The 20749-nt window shown below is 40.1% G+C and overlaps 1 protein-coding gene across 6 annotated transcripts in view; it reads right to left on the minus strand.

Moving 5' to 3' along the window:
• Positions 1–19626, minus strand: part of DEPTOR (DEP domain containing MTOR interacting protein) — a 156219-nt gene extending 136593 nt beyond the window's left edge. Inside the window, exon 1 of one of the 6 annotated variants that reach the window (XM_036876272.2) lies at positions 18317–19603. In XM_036876272.2, the coding sequence (XP_036732167.2) occupies positions 18317–18438 (122 nt within the window). In that variant the 5' untranslated portion in view covers positions 18439–19603. Of the gene's footprint in view, positions 1–18316 lie in introns of all 6 variants that reach the window. The other 5 variants (XM_036876271.2, XM_057497792.1, XM_057497791.1 and 2 more) reach the window with 5 other exon arrangements.
• Positions 19627–20749: the final 1123 nt, after the last annotated feature.

The following is a 20749-nucleotide window of genomic DNA, read 5'->3' on the forward strand; positions in this document are numbered from 1 at the left end:
TGGTGTCTTTATTTACTTAAATGTATGCCTCTCCCCCTTTCTACCCTGCTTAGATTGTGACTTGAAGGCAAGGAGAACAGGCCTCCTTACTTCTTGATATTTTGTAGAGTTACTTTCACAGTAGTATGCATCTAATAGAAACTCCGAGAGGCCTGCATTCAAAACCAAGTTCCCATACTTAGTAGCTATGACTTAAGGCAATTGCTCATGTCTTAGTTTTTTCCATTTTTAATGGGGAATCTTAGAAGTATTACCAGGATTCAATGAAATAATCTACATGTAAATGCACAGAATAGGATCTGACACTTCACTATTATTTTTTTTATTTATTATCCTAATATTTTATTATTATTTAGGAATAAATGACTGAATTGTCCAACTATCCCTCTCTTTACAACCACATACGAAAATATACACCCTGATCACTCTCCTAGACAAGGATTACCATCATCTCTAGCTTTCTCATCCCACATTTCTCTGTGAGTTATGAGAAAACCTTTTAACTATCAAACTACTGCCAAAACTTTGTTAGCAAAGAGTTTTGCATTCAGGGCGACCCATAACCTAAAGGCCAATTTCTGGCCTGGTTTCCCAAGGTGTAGGCTGTAGGCTGTTTATCACTGCTCAGATTCACACCTGTCTGCCTAGGTTCCTGGCCTGTGCCCTTCATCTGTCATTGATCCCTTGCCCTGCAGGAGTTGCCAATGTATTTATCTTCCCTTATGAGTGCCCTTCTTTGCCATAAATGCCTCATAGCAACTTCAACACTCCCCCATCCTTAGATTTTCAGTCATTTCATTTTAGGATCTCAATTTTTTTAAATTTATTGGTATACTGAATTACAACATATGAATTTACTGTATTATATTTATTGTGTATCCATATTTTAAAATACATTTGTTATACAAGGAATCCATGAGACATGAGATTCTTTAATACATATTTACTCCCTACCCTCCACCCCACATCCACACTCTTGTGGCTCTTACTTCTCTGAGGTATCCAGCCCGTCATTAAACGAATTTTGCCTCAGGAGAAAATACAAAGAAACAAAGGACTCTTGCCTTGAACAATCCCAGAAATCCCATAGGAATATATATTTTTTATTTTGTATATAGTTTATCTTACAGTTTAGAAATCTTGCACCATGAAAATGAACATAATGTACCTAATCCACAGAAGGCCAAAAAGTCTGGGAAATAAATGTCCCCTCTTGTCCCCAGCCTCTAACCCAGTGTTTGGCATCTAGATGGGGTTCAGGGATTGTTTACAGAATTAGCGATGAGGCATTGAGAGGGATCCTGCACGGAACAGAACAGGATAACAGAGCCCTTAATGCCACTGCTGAGCCATCTTTTGGCCTCAAAACATAAAATCTAACCTTTCCTTCAGCTTTGCAATACTTCTGCACTAAGTTCTGAAAAGGAAAAGGAGGTAAGGGCCCCATATATGACAATTCTAACAATATAGTATCATAACTCGAAGGATATAGTATTATTTCAGAAGAAACATAATTACACATGCACACGGTTCATTTAGTTATTCTATTTGGAAGAGTCACTTCTCTCACCTAGATGAAGAAAAGATGATACTGTGTTCTCTTTCCAATAAAACACATAACACTTAAAATAGATGCCACAGTGACTTTAAGAAGACAAGTGGTAAAATACATAACCATTTCTCTCCAGCTCTTAGGTTTTACTCTTACTGATAAATACAATGCCTGTCTTTAATATAATGTGGTCTCAGGTCATAAATTCTACTTTGTGCAAATATTTGTTAAGACAAGATAGAATATATTTTGAGCTCCTCAAAAGTAAGAAGTCTCTTTCATTTCATTTGTACCTCTCATAGCAAATGGTATAATGGCTGACAGATAACAGGCACTCAATAAGTACAAGCTAAGCAAGTGAAGAAATGGTAGCACCCACTGAAAATAGGTTTGTTTAAAGAAATTCTTGTAAAATGAGCTGAATTATAGTCATCTGTAATAAATCTAAGTGTTTAATCTCACAGTTTTGACTCCCTGCATCATAGTTTTGCATGTGCAAAAAATAAAAGATTTGTGCTTTCACATGAGTATTTTCTAATATGTTACACTACTCTTTTTCTCAAAACAACCTATACATTTTTTCCTAAGTTCCTTTCTCCCCTTTCTATACTACATAGTAAAACTATACAAGCAAGCAAAAAAAAATCCTGAAGTGGTAAAAGAGGATTGTGCTTGAACTGTGGAGTGAACCATGAGAGAGGGTGTGTGTTTTGAGGGGAGATGTCTGGTTGATTAGTGTCATCCATCCACTCCCCAAGCCATAACCTCATGGGTTCAAGAGCAGGTGTATGACCTAAGCAGTCCAATCAGAGTGAACTTTGGGAATTGTGTTTGGAATCGGGGGTGGAAATGTTCCATCTCTTCCCCCTGAACATTTTTATGAACAGAGTAAGGCCAGAAATTCCTTTTCTATCATTGGCGTAAGGCTTAAGCCAATCAAAGAAGGGGCTGACCCATGAAGAGTTCCAGGAGAGAACCAACAGAAACTCAGAGAATGAATTTAACACCAAAGCATAGCATCTCCTGTGCTTCTAGTTATCAGGGTCAAAAATTATTTAAGTTGATTTTCTATTTCTTGTAACCAAAAGCAATCAAAGATTACTGAATAAGGGTTTGGGTTTCACAGATGTATGCCTTAGTCAATACTTATCAAATGGTACATTTCATCATACATAAATTTTATCATATAAAAAAACATGGAGGCGGAGCCAACATGGCGGCGTGAGTAGGACAGTGGGAATCTCCTCCCAAAAACATATATACTTTTGAAAATACAACAAATACAACTAGCCCTAAAAGAGAGACCAGAAGACGCAGGACAGTGGCCAGACTGCAGCTACACCAGCGAGAACCCAGCGACTGGTGAAAGGGGTAAGATACAAGCCCCGGCCCTGCGGGACCCGAGCGCCCCTCCCCCCAGCTCCCGGCGGGAGAACAATAGGCAGAGCGGGAGGGAGATGGAGCCCAGGACTGCCGAACACCCAGCCCCAGCCATCCGGGCCAGAGCGCAGACACAGTACGTGCCCAGGGGGCCCTGGATGCTGGGGGAACAGGGAGTAAGACCTCTGAGCGGGTGCTGAAGCTGATGCCCCTGTGACAAAGAAAAGCGGGGGCTTTTTGAAAGTCTTAAAGGGACAGGGACTTAACAGCTTGACGGAAACAACCCAGGTCACAGTACAGCAGCTGGAAATTACAGGGAAAACTGGGCGCACTAACCCCCTGGGCAACAGCTCTGAGACCCCTCACGGAGGCAAACAGTCAAGCAGCCCCCCCATCCATCACCCCACCAGGCGCTGCGAAAGCAGAGAAGCAGCCTGAGACAAATTCCACCAACAGAAAGGGAAATTTCTCCCTTCCGGCCAGGCAAGACACAGACCCACTCTACACGCAATTACCCAACACAAGCCACTAGGGGTCGCAGTTGCCCCAGTAAAGAAAGGCCAGTAGCAAGTGAAAATTTTGGCCCTCCCAGCTGACAGTCAATAGCACCTGTCAACATGAAAAGGCAAAAAAATATGATCCAGACAAGACTAACCCAGACAGCTTCGGCATCTGCTACATCTTCCCCTGAGAAGGAACCTGGGGAGATAGATTTAGCTAGTCTACCTGAAAAAGAATTCAAAACAAAAGTCATAACCATGCTGATGGACTTGCAGAGAAATATGCAAGAACTAAGGAAGGAGAAGAAATAAAACAAGCTCTGGAAGGACTTCAAAACAGAATGGACGAGATGCAAGAGACCATTAATGGACTAGAAAACAGAGAACAGGAACGCAGAGAAGCTGATGCAGAGAGAGATAAAAGGATCTCCAGGAATGAAAGAATTTTAAGAGAGCTGAGTGATCAATCTAAAAGGAATAATATAAGAATCATAGGCATTCCAGAAGAAGTAGAGAGAGAAAAGGGGATAGAAAATGTCTTTGAAGAAATAATTGCTGAAAATTTCCCCAAACTAGGGGAAGAAATGGCCTCACAGACCACAGAGGTAAACAGAACTCCCATGACAAGGGATCCAAGGAGGGCAACACCAAGACACATAATAATTAAAATGGCAAAGATCAAAGACAAGGACAAAGTATTACAAGCAGCCAGAGAGAAAAAAAAGGTTACCTACAAAGGAAAACCCATCAGGCTATCATCAGACTTCTCAACAGAAACCCTACAGGCCAGAAGAGAATGGCATGATATACTTAATGCAATGAAACAGAAGGGCCTTGAACCAAGACTACTGTATCCAGCACGAATATCATTTAAATATGAAGGAGGGATTAAACAATTCCCAGACAAGCAAAAGTTGAGGGAATTTGCCTCCCACAAACCACCTCTACAGGGCATCCTACAGGGACTGCTCTAGATGGGAGCACCCCTAAAAAGAGCACACAACAAAACACCCAACATATGAAGAAGGGAGGAGGAGGAATAAGAAGGGAGAGAAATAAAGAATCATCAGATTGTGTTTATAATAGCTCAACAAGCGAGTTAAGTTAGACAGTAAGACAGTAAAGAAGCTAACCCTAAACCTTTGGTAACCACAAACTTAAAGCCTGCAATGGCAATAAATTCATACCTTTCAATAATCACCCTAAATGTAAATGGACTGAATGCACCAATCAAAAGACACAGAGCAATAGAATGGATAAAAAAGCAAGATCCATCCATATGCTGCTTACAAGAGACTCACCTCAAACCCAAAGACGCGCACAGACTTAAAGTCAAGGGATGGAAAAAGATATTTCAAGCAAACAACAGAGAGAAGAAAGCAGGTGTTGCAATTCTGGTATCAGACAAAACAGACTTCAAAATAAAGAAAGTAACAAAAGACAAAGAAGGACATTACATAATGATAAAGGGCTCAGTCCATCAAGAGGATATAACCATTATAAATATATATGCACCCAATACAGGAGCACCAACATACCTGAAACAAATATTAACAGAACTAAAGGAGGAAATAGAATGCAATGCATTCATTCTGGGAGACTTCAACACACCACTCACTCCAAAGGACAGATCCACCAGACAGAAAATAAGTAAGGACACAGAGGCACTGAACAACACACTAGAACAGATGGACCTAATAGACATCTACAGAACTCTACATCCAAAAGCAACAGGATACACGTTCTTCTCAAGTGCACATGGAACATTCTCCAGAATAGACCACATACTAGGACACAAAAAGAGCCTCAGTAAATTCCAAAAGATTGAAATCCTACCAACCAACTTTTCAGACCACAAAGGCATTAAACTAGAAATAAACTGTTCAAAAAAAGCAAAAAGGCTCACAAACACATGGAGGCTAAACAACACGCTCCTAAATAATCAATGGATCAATGACCAAATCAAAATGGAGATCCAGCAATATATGGAAACAAATGACAACAACAACACTAAGCCCCAACTTCTGTGGGACGCAGCAAAAGCAGTCTTAAGAGGAAAGTATATAGCACTCCAAGCATATTTAAAAAAGGAAGAGCAATCCCAAATGAACGGTCTAATGTCACAACTATCAAAATTGGAAAAAGAAGAACAAATGAGGCCTAAGGTCAGCAGAAGGAGGGACATAATAAAGATCAGAGAAGAAATAAATAAAATTGAGAAGAATAAAACAATAGCAAAAATCTATGAAACCAAGAGCTGGTTCTTCGAGAAAATAAACAAAATAGATAAGCCTCTAGCCAGACTTATTAAGAGGAAAAGAGAGTCAACACAAATCAACAGTATCAGAAATGAGAAAGGAAAAATCACAACAGATCCCGCAGAAATACAAAGAATTATTAGAGACTACTATGAAAACCTATATGCTAACAAGCTGGGAAACCTAGGAGAAATGGACAACTTCCTAGAAAAATACAACCTTCCAAGACTGACCCAAAAAGAAACAGAAAATCTAAACAGACCAATTACCAGCAACGAAATAGAAGCGGTAATCAAAAAACTACCAAAGAACAAAACCCCCGGGCCAGATGGATTTACCTCGGAATTTTATCAGACATACAGGGAAGACATAATACCCATTCTCCTTAAAGTTTTCCAAGAAATAGAAGAGGAGGGGATACTCCCAAACTCATTCTATGAAGCTAACATCACCCTAATACCAAAACCAGGCAAAGACACCACCAAAAAAGAAAACTACAGACCAATATCCCTGATGAACGTAGATGCAAAAATACTCAACAAAATTTTAGCAAACCGAATTCAAAAATACATCAAAAGGATCATACACCATGACCAAGTGGGATTCATCCCAGGGATGCAAGGATGGCACAACATTCGAAAGTCCATCAATATCATCCACCACATCAACAAAAAGAAAGACAAAAACCACATGATCATCTCCATAGATGCTGAAAAAGCATTTGACAAAGTTCAACATCCATTCATGATAAAAACTCTCAGCAAAATGGGAATAGAGGGCAAGTACCTCAACATAATAAAGGCCATCTATGAAAAACCCACAGCCAACATTATATTGAACAGCGAGAAGCTGAAAGCATTTCCGCTGAGATCGGGAACTAGACAGGGATGCCCACTCTCTCCACTGTTATTTAACATAGTACTGGAGGTCCTAGCCACGGCAATCAGACAAAACAAAAAAATACAAGGAATCCAGATTGGCAAAGAAGAAGTCAAACTGTCACTATTTGCAGATGACATGATACTGTACATAAAAAACCCTAAAGACTCCACCCCAGAACTACTAGAACTGATATCGGAATACAGCAAAGTTGCAGGATACAACATCAACACACAGAAATCTGTGGCTTTCCTATATACCAACAATGAACCAACAGAAAGAGAAATCAGGAAAACAACTCCATTCACAATTGCATCAAAAAAAATAAAATACCTAGGAATAAACCTAACCAAAGAAGTGAAAGACTTATATTCTGAAAACTACAAGTCACTCTTAAAAGAAATTAAAGGGGACACTAACAGATGGAAACGCATCCCATGCTCATGGCTAGGAAGAATTAATATCGTCAAAATGGCCATCCTGCCCAAAGCAATATACAGATTTGATGCAATCCCTATGAAACTACCAGCAACATTCTTCAATGAACTGGAACAAATTATTCAAAAATTCATATGGAACCACCAAAGACCCCGAATAGCCAAAGCAATCCTGAGAAAGAAGAATAGAGTAGGGGGGATCTCACTCCCCAACTTCAAGCTCTATTATAAAGCCATAGTAATCAAGACAATTTGGTACTGGCACAAGAACAGAGCCACAGACCAATGGAACAGACTAGACAATCCAGACATTAATCCAGACATATATGGTCAATTAATATTTGATAAAGGAGCCATGGACATACAATGGCGAAATGACAGTCTCTTCAACAGATGGTGCTGGCAAAACTGGACAGCTACATGTAGGAGAATGAAACTGGACCATTGTCTAACCCCATATACAAAAGTAAACTCAAAATGGATCAAAGACCTGAATGTAAGTCACGAAACCATTAAACTCTTGGAAGAAAACATAGGCACAAACCTCTTAGACATAAACATGAGTGACCTCTTCTTGAATATATCTCCCCGGGCAAGGAAAACAACAGCAAAAATGAACAAGTGGGACTATATTAAGCTGAAAAGCTTTTGTACAGCAAAAGACACCATCAATAGAACAAAAAGGAACCCTACAGTATGGGAGAATATCTTTGAAAATGACACATCCGATAAAGGCTTGACGTCCAGAATATATAAAGAGCTCACACGCCTCAACAAACAAAAAACAAATAACCCAATTAAAAAATGGGCAAAGGAACTGAACAGACGGTTCTCCAAAAAAGAAATACAGATGGCCAACAGACACATGAAAAGATGCTCCACATCGCTAATTATCAGAGAAATGCAAATTAAAACTACAATGAGGTATCACCTCACACCAGTAAGGATGGCTGCCATCCAAAAGACAAACAACAACAAATGTTGGCGAGGCTGTGGAGAAAGGGGAACCCTCCTACACTGCTGGTGGGAATGTAAACTTGTTCAACAATTGTGGAAAGCAGTATGGAGGTACATCAAAATGCTCAAAACAGACTTACCATTTGACCCAGGAATTGCACTCCTAGGAATTTACCCTAAGAATGCAGCAATCAAGTATGAGAAAGATCAGTGCACCCCTATGTTTATCGCAGCACTATTTACAATAGCCAAGAATTGGAAGCAACCTAAATGTCCATCGATAGATGAATGGATAAAGAAGATGTGGTACATATACACAATGGAATACTACTCAGCCATAAGAAAAGGGCAAATCCAACCATTTGCAGCAACATGGATGGAGCTGGAGGGTATTTTGCTCAGTGAAACAAGCCAAGCAGAGAAAGAGAAATACCAAATGATTTCACTCATCTGTGGAATATAAGAACAAAGGAAAAACTGAAGGAACAAAACAGCAGCAGAATCACAGAACTCAAGAATGGATAAACAGGTACCAAAGGGAAAGGGACTGGGGAGGATGGGTGGGTAGGGAGGGATAAGGGGGGCAGAAGTAGGGGGGTATTAAGATTAGCATCCATAGCGGGGTGGGAGAAAGGGGAGGGCTGTACAACACAGAGAAGACAAGTAGTGATTCTACAACAGGTTGCTACGCTGATGGACAGTGACTGTAAAGGAGTATATAGGGGGGACCTGGTATAGGGGAGAGCCTAGTAAACAAAGTATTCGTCATGTAAGTGTAGATTAATGATTAAAAAAAAAAATGCAGTTCCTATGTGGTGACCTCTAATGAGTTCTACACAATGATATAAAGGACATATAAAAGTGTAGGCAAAGGGTCTGTTTGTGTTTATACAGAGGATCAAAGCCTAATTTGGCTACCCCGAAAATGAACTAAGATACGATACGAAAAAGAACTTCCAACATCAGCACTCTCGGGAAGACTCATGACAGAAGATGATCAGAAAAAAAAAAAAAAAAAAAAACTTCAACAAAGATCCACACACTGTCACAGGTGTAGATGCACTCATCCCACCAGTTCCTGGACTTGCCATGGGAAAGATGAAGGAGATATCTAAGCTGGCCTGTGCATGCAGTAAAAAAAATTTGGACTGGATCTATACTGTTGGAACTCAACCAAGAATTAGGAGAAGTGCAAATTGTAGCACTCCAAAATCTTACAACCACAGACTATTTATCGTTAAAAGAACATATGGGATATGAACAGTCCCCAGGAATGGGGTGTTCTAGTTTATCTGAATTCTCTCAGACTGTTTAAGTTCAGTTGGACAATATCCACCATATCATAGATAAGTTTTCACAAATGCCTAAGGTGCCTAACTGGTTTTCTTGGTTTCACTGGAGATGGCTGGTAATTACAAGTATGCTTTGGTTAGGTAACTATATTCCTATTATGTTAATGTGTGTGCACAATTTAATTAGTCGTTTAAAACCTATCCATGCTGAAGTTACTCTACAAGAAGATATGTCAAAGAAATAATCAATCTTCCCAGGTTTTCTTCTGCCTGCTACTTCTGTAGCTTTTCTTCTTCCTACCTAATCACAACCTTTAAATAGAACTCGTGCCACATGTCGAATTTACCGAGTATCATAATTCTTCCAAGTGGTAAAGACACCTCAAGACAAATGCTGGGCATAGAAGCCACAGGGCATAAATATGCAAAGAAGTAAAAAGCTAACCTTTTCAAACGATAAGGCTTCTCTCTCACTTACCAACTTCACATTTCCCTGTATGGCCCCGGAAGATGACTGGTTAGCCAGAGACAGGTAAGATTCCTCAAGGGAGGAACAACCTAAGACAGGCACAGTCGCAGGGGGCCATCTGGTGAGAAAATGGGGAGCAGCAGAGGTGAGGCTTAGAACCTCCCCCCTCATGTTCTGAGAGAAATCTTCTGCATACATGGATGTTTATTGCCCTCGTCTAGCTTGGATTAACACATAGTCTACAGGCACACACCTGATCATCTACATTTGCTCTCTTACAACACTAAACTCTGTTTTCTACCTTTATCTCATATCTACCTACCACTTCAGCATTTTATTAAAAATAATAATAATAGAGAAATGTGGTATCCACATATAAATCAGGTTTAAAAATCAAATGAGTATTCATATTTGAACTGACTGTGTATAGTTCATAATGCATTAACAAAACCGAAAGTTTCTGTGATGGCTGCCCTTGCACTGTTCACCATGTAACTTATTCACTATGTAAGAATTTGTACTCCATGTAAGAATTTGTTCGTTATGCATCAGAAGATTGGAGACTGACGAAAATTGGGCTTGGGGTGGATTAATGATTGTGCATTGAGTATTGACCCCCCTATACAGAGATTTGTTGTGGTTAACAACTATTTGATCAATAAATATGAGAGATGCCCTCACAATATATATATATATATATATATATATATATATATATATATATATATATATATATATATATATATATATAAAAACACACTTCCAATTGTAAAATAAATAAGTAACCGGGATGTAATGTATAGCATAAGGAATATAGTCAAAATATTGTAACAACTTGGTATGGTGATACCTGGTACCTAGAAATATCATGTATATAAATGTTGATTCGCTGTGTTGTACACCTGAAACTAATGTAATGCAATGCTGTTGTCAACTACCCTTCAATAAAAAAAAAAAAAAAAAAAAAAAAAGAAAAGCCAAAAAAAAAAACATGAACAGTAGGGAATACTAGTTAATAAATTACATGTTGAAGGTTTTAGGGGACATGTATATTGCCTGCAGCTTATTTCAAAAGGCCTAAAAAATATTAAGATGTATTGATGGTGGGATAGATAGTTGTGATACAGAAAACAGAAAATGTTAACTGTGGAATCTTAGTGGTAGATACAAGAGTATTCACTATAAAATTCTTTAAACTTTTCTGTATGTTTGAAATTTTTCATAATAAAATGTTGGAGGATAAAGCTCTAGTTCATTCTTGTTCCTTATATTCAGATGTCCTTAAATACTTTGGGTTCTTCTAAGTCTGACAGCAAGATAAGTGCTTTTTATCATGACAGCCAAGGTCTTCATCCTTTCTTGTGATGACTAAGGTTATATCCACTATTAGATTTGACTATCAGAGTCAACAATGCAGTCATTAATAAAATAAATTCTAACAAATGTGAAGGAAAATGAATCATGGTTATGCATTAGATCATACTGCCTTAAAACCTCATCTGAAAACAACTTTTTGCTGTCAACTCTTAAGACAATAGCACAGTAAATAGAAGCTTTGGTAAAGGCTTGATTTATCTACCTTATTATAGCTTAACCAAACATAATATTAGGGGCACTTTACACCTCAGTGTAAAACACAGTCGTATATCACTAAGGGCATAAACCTTGTTTTTTGCAGTGAATATATTCTGTAAAAGCCAGTTTCATTTAGGGAAAAGTTAAGTAAAAGGCAAGTAGAACTTAAAAAATATGCAGTGAGAAGATCCAAGAGACATTCTCCTGTCTTCCTGGGGAAGAGGAAAGGAATTGGGAAGCCAAATAGCACTTCTACAAGCCAAGAAATTCACAATTTATTGCATTCAATACATGTGCCTGAAAATAGTGTGCAAATCTTATGAAGAGAACTGCATTTTAAATAGCAAACTAACTCAGGATCCTCAATATAAATACGTGTTAAATTCTTCCTTAACATGGAAAAAATAATCCTTCCTTGACAGATTTGCTTTCTAAATTGGCACCTCTGTGTATTGGTTGTTCTTGGACCAGCATATAATTATATATCTGTATACTAACTCCTTCCCAATCCTCTTTGCTTTTTCTGTCAAGACACCACTCATAGTGCATTCACCCAACATTTCATAACTTGTTAGAGAATGGCCAAGCTTCACACATAATAAAATGCAGTGACTAAGTTAACCCTAAAGAAAACAGGATAGTATGAAATGAGACTCTCTCTCTCTTAGTGAGAGAATGTTCTTCAGTATGTTCATTTGTTTCTCACGCCTGAAGTCAAGATCAGGGCAGCTACCGTGTAGTCTGTGCTAGGACTGGCCCTTCTGAATCCCGCCTGCTCTGCCCACTGAGCACAAGGCTCAGTTCACTGTAGCTGTAATAGTTCTACTGCCCAAAGAAGAGCCTCACAGAGCTGCATGATCTAATTAAGGCCACGGCCTAAGAGGGTACTGGGCCAAGGCCTGCCCCAATAAAAAGAATCTCTGGGGATATATCAGAATCAGAAATCTATAGGGGCAAATTTTACAGAGAGGCAGTTTTATCAGGATTAAAACAAAGAAACAGCACCAACAATAACAGAACCGCAAGTAGCAAATGAGGGGTATAAGTGGAAAGAACTGGCCTTTTTCTGACAGCACTAGCTGCGAACTCCATCCTCTGCAGCTGCCGTGGGCTTCCTGGAGCTGGAGGCCCTGGCCTGGGTCCTCGCCTGCCACACCCTCACAACAGCTGTTATCTGAAAACTGGGGATATAACAGGATATCGTGTCCCACACTCTGGGTGTTTTTCTCTCTTTTCATCTCACCTCTCCTATCCAACTTTAAAAATATTTTAAAAGCTCCAGGAAACTGACTCTTCGTGCAGACCTGAGTTAGTCAGTGCTCTCTCTGAACCAAGATGGAACCACGTCAGCCAGATGGAACCCGGATGAAAACAGCTGCTGTCGTCCCTGCCAGCACTGCCACAGGGAACAGCTGCTTGCAAGTACACTGTCTGACCCCTAAGCCCCCAGTCCCACTCCACGGTTGTCCCTCAAGTACGTAATGATCCATAAAAATACTCCCTCACACAAGCTTCCAGGTTGGGGTAAGGCTGATAAATATTGGAACAAGGGTTTCAGGTCTGCAACCCATCTCTCCCTGGTAGATAATGACAGGGAAATAGAAAAGTGTGATGTTTACTATGTAGAAAAAAGGTTGATTGCTGTTTCCTCTGTTTTTTCCTACCAAACTCAGAGAAACCGACCATGGAAGAGCCACCATCTAATAAGTGACTTCTTGATATGAATAAATACTAGAAATAACATAAGAGAATGATTTTCCTTCACCTCACATTCACTTCTTTTGAGGTGTCATCAACTTATTTTCAGGGTTATTGATTACAAAGGTGATAGAAGCCAGAACTTTTATCTTTTAATCTGCATTGACTGCATTAACATTTGTAAAGCAAAATCAGGAAAGCTAATCAATATTTATTGAATGTGTTTTTATTGAAAAGGCCATGGCAAATCTGTAAGAATTTGGAAAGGCAGTCTGTTACAGCAAAAAGGCAAATACATCAAACAATTTGAAAGAACTGCTATTTCCTACAATTTAACTAAAACTCATTGCCTAGTAAATTGCTTTTAGGGAACCAGCTTTAGTGATTGGTTGAGATTGTTGTAATTAGCGTATTTAGTCTAGATAGATGAGCATAACTGAAATGCTTGAAACATTTTCTTTCTTAATTAAGCATTCCCTATTACATTCTTAATTCTCTTCCCCACCCCACCTCCATCCTCACAGCTGGCAAAATAGTGAACTGCAATTTATCTTCCCATTGGAATGATTACAAATTCAGAATGAGTGGAGTTCAAATTACAGTTTCAAAACCACATGGCAAGGAGACGTGGTTTAATAGTAGAGAGAGTGACCATTCCATCTTGTCAAAACCTAAACATTTCTAGAAATAAATGAGGTTTTTCCCAACAAAATGGAAAACCATTAGTCTACTTATTTGCTTGCAAAAGTTGTCACACCAACATGGATAGTCTTATACATGTGATTTTGTTTTACTTTTGTCTTATCACATTTTTTAACCCTCTAAGTTACTAGTTGAGAGTACCATTAAATTGCAGTCTAGCATCCTAGTTAAGGGCAGGGACTCTCACTCAGCTCTACCACTTTCTGGATGAATAACCTATGACCAGTTAGTATAAATGTTCTGTTCCTCAGTTTTCTCATCTGTAAAATGAGGGTAATAAGCATATCTTCCATACAGAATGGCTATAAAGATTAAAGAAATACATATCATCAAAGCACTTAAAAGAATCCTTGGCAGGTAATAAATGCCACATAAATATTCCTGTTATTATTACCTTGCCTATTTTGACCACAAAGAGAATAAGAGAATAGTGCAATTGTTGAGCTTCTTTATTTAAATGCTCTATTACAAACCACTTTCTTGTTAAGTATCTCTGAGATTAGCCTGTAGAAGAAACCTGAGGTGGATTCTGGATATCCTAATTAGAATGTCATAGATAACTACATGGGTAAATTTAAAGATAAAAGATTTATGTGTAAAATACATAAAAATAACTAATGATTTGATGATTCATAGCACAGAATCCCACTAATATGGTTAATTATCTTCAAATTAGAAACATTCTGAGATGTTATTGCCTATTTATGACACCGTTTCTCTGCTTAATATCAAGAGTAACACTACAAATATATATGTAAAATATATTTAAAAGTTATATCATAATTCTTTTTAAAGTTATAATATTTTGTCTTTCTTCACTCTGTGTCATCCCAATGTATTTTCATAAGTTTTATTGATATAACTCATGTACCAAACAATTCATCCATTTAATATGTATAATTCCATTATAAGTATATCCACAGAGTTATGAAATCATCACCACAAACAGGTCTGGAGCATATTCATCATGATAAAAAGAAATTCTATACCCACTGGCAATCGTCTTCATTCTTCCTCCCCAGTGCCACTGGCAACTACTTTCTATCCCTGCAGGTTTGCTGTTTCTGGACATTTCATACTAATTGAGTCATACAATATGTGTCCTTTGTGTCTGTCTTCTTTCATGTAGCATAATGTTTTCAAGATTCATCCATGTTCTAACACATATCAGTATTTTATTCCTTTTTATTGTCAAATAATAGTCTGTTGTATGGATACACATTGTTTATCCATTTGTAAGGTGACTGACATTTGAGTTGTTTCTGGTTTGCGCTATTATGAATAATGCTGTTGTGAACATTTGTGCATGAATTTTCATGTGGACATACATTTTCATTTCTCTTAAATATATGCCTAGGAATAAAACTGCTGGGTCATATGGAAACTCTATGTTTAACCTTTGAGGAAATGCTAAACTATTTTCCAAAGTGGCTGCATCATTTTACCTTTCCAACATCAGTGTATAAAGGTTCCCACTTCCCCACATCCTTGCCAACACTTGTTATTATCTTTCTTTTTACTTATAGCCATTTTGGGGGTGTGATGCAGTATCCAAATGCATTTTTAAGATGCAAAATCATGGAAAACCATTGGGCAGGGAAGTAAAATTCTTTACAACAAGGGAAAAGCATGAAGAGATTAGAAAAGTATCCTGTAGTCAGACTGGAAAAGGCAGCAGAAGATGTTTTTAAGTCTGTTACTCAATTTCATGTCCTTATGCAACCAAGTACCCTTACCAAAGTGTCAGGATGGTGCAGTCCGCCCTCAGTTTCACATCTGGAACATATAATAATAATGACAACAACTAATCTTGGTTTATTGACTTATTTTGCAAAGTTTCTTCCATGTTATACCCCATTTGATCCAATACCACAAATCTTATGTGGGAGGGTATTATTATTCCCATCCTGTGGGTAAGGCACTAAGACCCAGAGTGGCTAACTGACTGACTCAAGCGAACATAGTTTAAAAAAATAGATAGACAGATAGACACACATACATAAACAATATTAACCAAATAAAATTCACAAAACTGGGCCTAGAAGCCAAAATCTTTATTTCCAATCCCAAGCCTCAGATTCCTCTTTACTCATCACTTTCATTTGCCTTATCTTTTTGACCCAGAAAGTAATACCAAAGCAAGACATGGTAGAGAGGAATTGTATGTGTCTGTGAAGCAATTAGAGGCAGGACCCTGCACATCACAAAGTTCCTACAATCAGACCATGAGTGTACAGCTAGGGATCTAAAAACATGCTGTGACAGTGACAGCAAGGATAGCTGCATTCCTACTCCTTTATGAGAGGTTCCTCCTTTCATCAAGAAGCCAGGGCATATAGCCACTTAGATCCCTAAATTCTGCCAGTACTTACAATAGTATACGTTGACCATATACACTAGTCATTCAAGTATTTATTGAACAATTACTGTGTTAGGCACAGTGTTAAGATGGTTGGGATTTCTAAAAAGCATTAATTACAATTTTCCAAAGTAAAATTGAACAGCTAACTAACATTTTCTAAGCCTTTTACATATTGCATTTCATTTACTCCTCAGAAAATTCCTGCAAGAAACTGAGGCACAAAGAAGTGAATTGACCCAAGGTCACAGAACTAATAAATGGTGGAGGCAGAGTAAGAACCCAGGCAGCCTGGTTCTGTACCCTATGTTCTCAACCACCACCCAGTCATTCCTGCCAGATCTTGTTCAGCTGGAAGTCACATGTGCTGATACATGGAGGCCAATAATACTAATTAATTCCAGCAACCATTTATTGACTGCTCATTAATAGATGAAGCCCAGGGGCAAGTTCTCACAACTCCCTGAAGTACTTATTTTCTTTGCCTTTTTATGTATGAGGAAACAGAGGCTCAGAGAAGTGAATTAACTTGTCCAAAGTCACAGACTATAATATAAGCTAATGTTGACATGGTGCTTACTGTATACCAGGCACTCTTCTAAGCACTAATTCATGTAATCTTCATAATCCACTATGAGCGAGGTTCCATTATTACCGTCATTCTTAGCTAAGTAACTTGTCCAAGGTCCCACACTAGTAAGTGGCTAAAAGTCCTCTGAAAACAACTTAATGCTGGCTTTTGGCTATAAAATGACTGAACGGAAATTCAAAACCAGGTCTGTCTGTCATGATTGAGAGAGAGAGCCCTCTATCTTCTTACCAACAAGCTAAGTATGGCCCTCAAATTGGCTGCAGTGCAGAGGGGTGCCAGGGAAGAGGGACAGGTGCTCTCCTGAGTGCGGAAAAAAAAGCGGCATTTACGTTGCATTTTTAAGGAGAAAGTGCTGCTACCCAAAGGACGGCATCACGCAGGAAATTAAAAATACCCAGCTGAAGACTTTGAAAAAGACAATATAGTAAAGAGGAGCAAATTAATTAAATAATTAAAAAGAAATATCTTCGGATTGAATCAAAAAACGCTTTTTCTTTCAAATAGATAATACTTTTGATGAAGGAAAACAAATTTGCCTTTTGTAACGTTAAACAGAACAAATTCTGACTTCCAAATTACTTCCTCAATCTAAGTGCTGCAAGCAGAGTTTTGCAAGAGATTCTCCCTCCTGCAGGTCCTGAAACACAGCATTTAGAAACCAAAACGTGTCTGGAGATTCTGGCCAAGAACTCTAAGGAACAGGCGCTATTCGTCCGACGGGGCCAAGGGCCGGCATGCCAAGTTGTGGCTCAAACGCAGTAGAACCAAGGTTTTTTTCCCCCGAGCAAACTGATTTATGACCACAAGAAGAGCAGCTGTGGAACCGGTCAGACCATAAGTACAATTTTCAAACAATCCAAGAAGAATCCAAGAAAAGAAGTAGGATGGGATGGATATGGTAAGGGGGGTAATCAGGGCCACTGCCTGTCCTGGGTGCGGTGAGACCTGTCAAGTCCTAACCCTGGGGCCAATGGACCCTGCGGCCCAAAATTTGAGTGCGGGGGGAGCTGGCCCGGCAGCTGGGCAGCGGGACAAGGTGCCTCCACGCCCCCTTGCGGACCCAAATGATTGGTGGGGATGTGTCAATTTAGTGATAGGTAGTGTTTCCGAAATGTTCAAGCCCACAACAACCCTACAAGAGAGTCGCGGCGATCAGCCCCCTTCTACAGATGAAAACGTTGAGGCTCGGGGGAGAGAAGCAGGACGCGCCAGCCAAAAGGAAACCTTCAGGGGAGGTGATCGTTGGGCTGGTCCCTTTCATCTAGGCGTGGAGGCTGGGGCTGGCCGGCTGGGGTGCCCACACCGGTCCCCCTGGCGCAGTCCGGGCGCACTTGGAACCGGCTGTCAGGCGGGAGGCCTGGGGCGCCCACGTGCCTGGGAGGACGGAGAGCGCGGGGCGCAGGGCTGCGGCGGCGGGGCTGGATAGCCGCGTGCGCCGTCCACTCGCGTGGCTCCCCGCAGCAGACCCGCGCCAGTCCGGAGTCCGCAAGGCGCCGGGGCGCAGCAGCCAAGCACGGGGACAACGCGGCAGGTCCACGCGCCCTCAGCGGTCCGGGAACCCCGCGCGCGTCGCAAGCCACGAGCGCCGGCGCGCGTGCGCGTGGACTGCTGCGGACACGGGCTAGCAGTGCCACCGCGAGCCCACCGGCACTGCCGCACGCCTTACCGTAGCTGCTCCCCAGTGACCAGGACCTCGGCCATGCGCTCCAGCTCCCTTTGCTGCGCCCCGCCACTCCCGCTGGTGCCGCTGTCGCTGCCCCCGCTGCCGGCGCTGCCGCCCTCCTCCATGGTCTGGGCTGCGCCGCTTCCACTGTCTTCACTGTCCGCCGCGGTTTGGGTGTTAAATCAGGCTGCCCTCATGGAGGCCTTCCACGCCATCTTTGTTAAGGGCAGGCCCGTTGCTCCGACGGGATTGGCTGGAGAGGGAATCCCTGTAGGAGGCTGAGGCGCTAGGCGAGTCCGCCCCCAGGAACTCGGGCTTGGGCTGGGGCTGCGGCCCCGCGTGTCGGGGGCGGGGCCGAGGGAGGAAAATATAAACATCTGGGCGGGGCGCCGGCTTGCTGGTGGCTATTGAATTAGGCCGATGCGTTTAACTTGACCCACAAAGCTCCTGCGATGGGACCCTGGGGACAGGCTGGCAGGTTACTACACAAGTGTGAAAGTATTTTTATTTTACTGTCTATGCCTCCAATTGCCAGAGAGTAAAAATAATAACAAAATAGCTAAATAGGGAACAACGAAGGATATAGGAGTCTCTGCAGAAGTTGGAGAAATTAAGCATGCCTCTCGCCTCAATCCCCTTCGCCAAGGACAGTTTACTTACCTTACGGTGTCATCGATGAAAAGGTCTGGCTTGGGAGTCAGAATAGACCTGAGACCCAGCTGCATGTCTAGGATTTCCTACCTAGATGTGTTTAATCCTCAGTTTCTTCTTTTACAAAATAAAAATAATTGTGGCTCCCACTTGTCGACAGCTGCTGCATTAAAGATGCCTCGGGTACCTGTTACCTTCTTTAATGACAAATCAGAAAATGGGTATTGTCCTCGTTTTACATCAGGAAGCAGGCTCAGAGAGATGGGGTAACTTGTCCAAGGCAAGCAGATCTTAAGTGCAAGAAGGAAGAATCAAACCCGGGACATTCTGAAAGTTATGTTCTTAGAAGACTGCTTGTCAAAAAGGGGCTGTAATGGTATTGTCAACATTATAGGGAACATGGAAGGAAATTTGACTAATGCCAAATAAATGTCCTGTTTTTCTGTCTCCTGAAGTATCAGAGCCAGGTCTGCAAGAAAGCAGAGTAATGCTGCTGGTACCAGTCACTGTTGTAGTAAAGAGGTATCTGTGGATGGATGTTTTATGCAGCTTGTTAGAATTTTTACATATTTACAAATCTCTGAACCCTTAGGACAAGTAAATGTGAAACTTAAAAATACTATCATGAAAAACAATCTTTCAAGTGCCGATATGTAGTAGAAGTTAATAAAATTAAAATAAAAATGAGAAGGGTGGCTGTTAAAAACTAACTTCTTTGTATACTTTATACCAATTCTGCTGTTAAAGAGTACTGATACCCACTATCCTAGAGGCTTACTGTATTATTGTTCTGTTCTGTTGTTATTTTGTTTCTAAGCAAGATCACTGTAGCATTTTCCAACATTCTAGAAGAGCACTACTTAAATTAACTTCAAATTTGCAACAATTCATTGAACATTCATTCTGTGTTTTACATGGTGCCACTTTGTTTACATTAATTTGCTCTCACAAAAGCTCTGACAGATGGGTATTATTGTCAGTTTACAAACAGAAAAGCTTAAGCGTGAAAAGTGAAGCAATTTGCCTAAATTTCACACCCAGAAAGTGAGTTAGGCAGCCCTCCAACCTTAGTTCTACAGACACCCAAAGCCATGCATTGCCATACTCTGGAAAGAAAACAAATGTTGAACTCTCTTGGGAATTCAAAATAGATATCAGGCAACTCTTTCACTGAAAGACATTACCTAAATTTCTTAATTTTTTAAGTAAACCCTGGCAAAACTGTAGACCAAGGGACACACAGTACTAAGTGAATGTGATTCTAAGAGCCTCATTCACATAAAGTAAAAAATCATTTAGCACAAGTAGAAGTCCCAGAGTCAATAAGTTTAACAGCTGGTTGTTGCTTGTCCTTTAATCCTGTAAAATAGACTATCAAGAGTTTCCATGGGCTCCATATTCAAACATGCATTATCTATTCTGATTCTGTCATTTACTAATTTTGCAAACTTACGCTAGTTACTTGCCTTCCGTGGGCCTCAGTTTCCGATCAATAAGATGATAATAATAATTCCTATCTTACAGGAATGTTGCGTGGCTTAAATGAAATTACATTATGTGAAGTTTCCACATACATGATACTGTTCAATGGCTATTCTCTTTAATATTATTACTGCTTTTAAGAAGGGGACAGAGGAAAGAGGAATAAATTCTTTCCAGATATTTTGCATTATGAGTTGTTTTATGCAAGGCAAAATACTTTTTCTCAATTATCTCTAATAATTCTTATTTTTAATTATTATAAGGCCTTCAAAAGTAAAGAAAACTACAGACCTGGCCCTATTA

The sequence above is a fragment of the Manis pentadactyla genome, chromosome 3, assembly GCF_030020395.1.
Source record: "Manis pentadactyla isolate mManPen7 chromosome 3, mManPen7.hap1, whole genome shotgun sequence".
Classification (NCBI taxonomy): Eukaryota; Metazoa; Chordata; class Mammalia; order Pholidota; family Manidae; genus Manis; species Manis pentadactyla.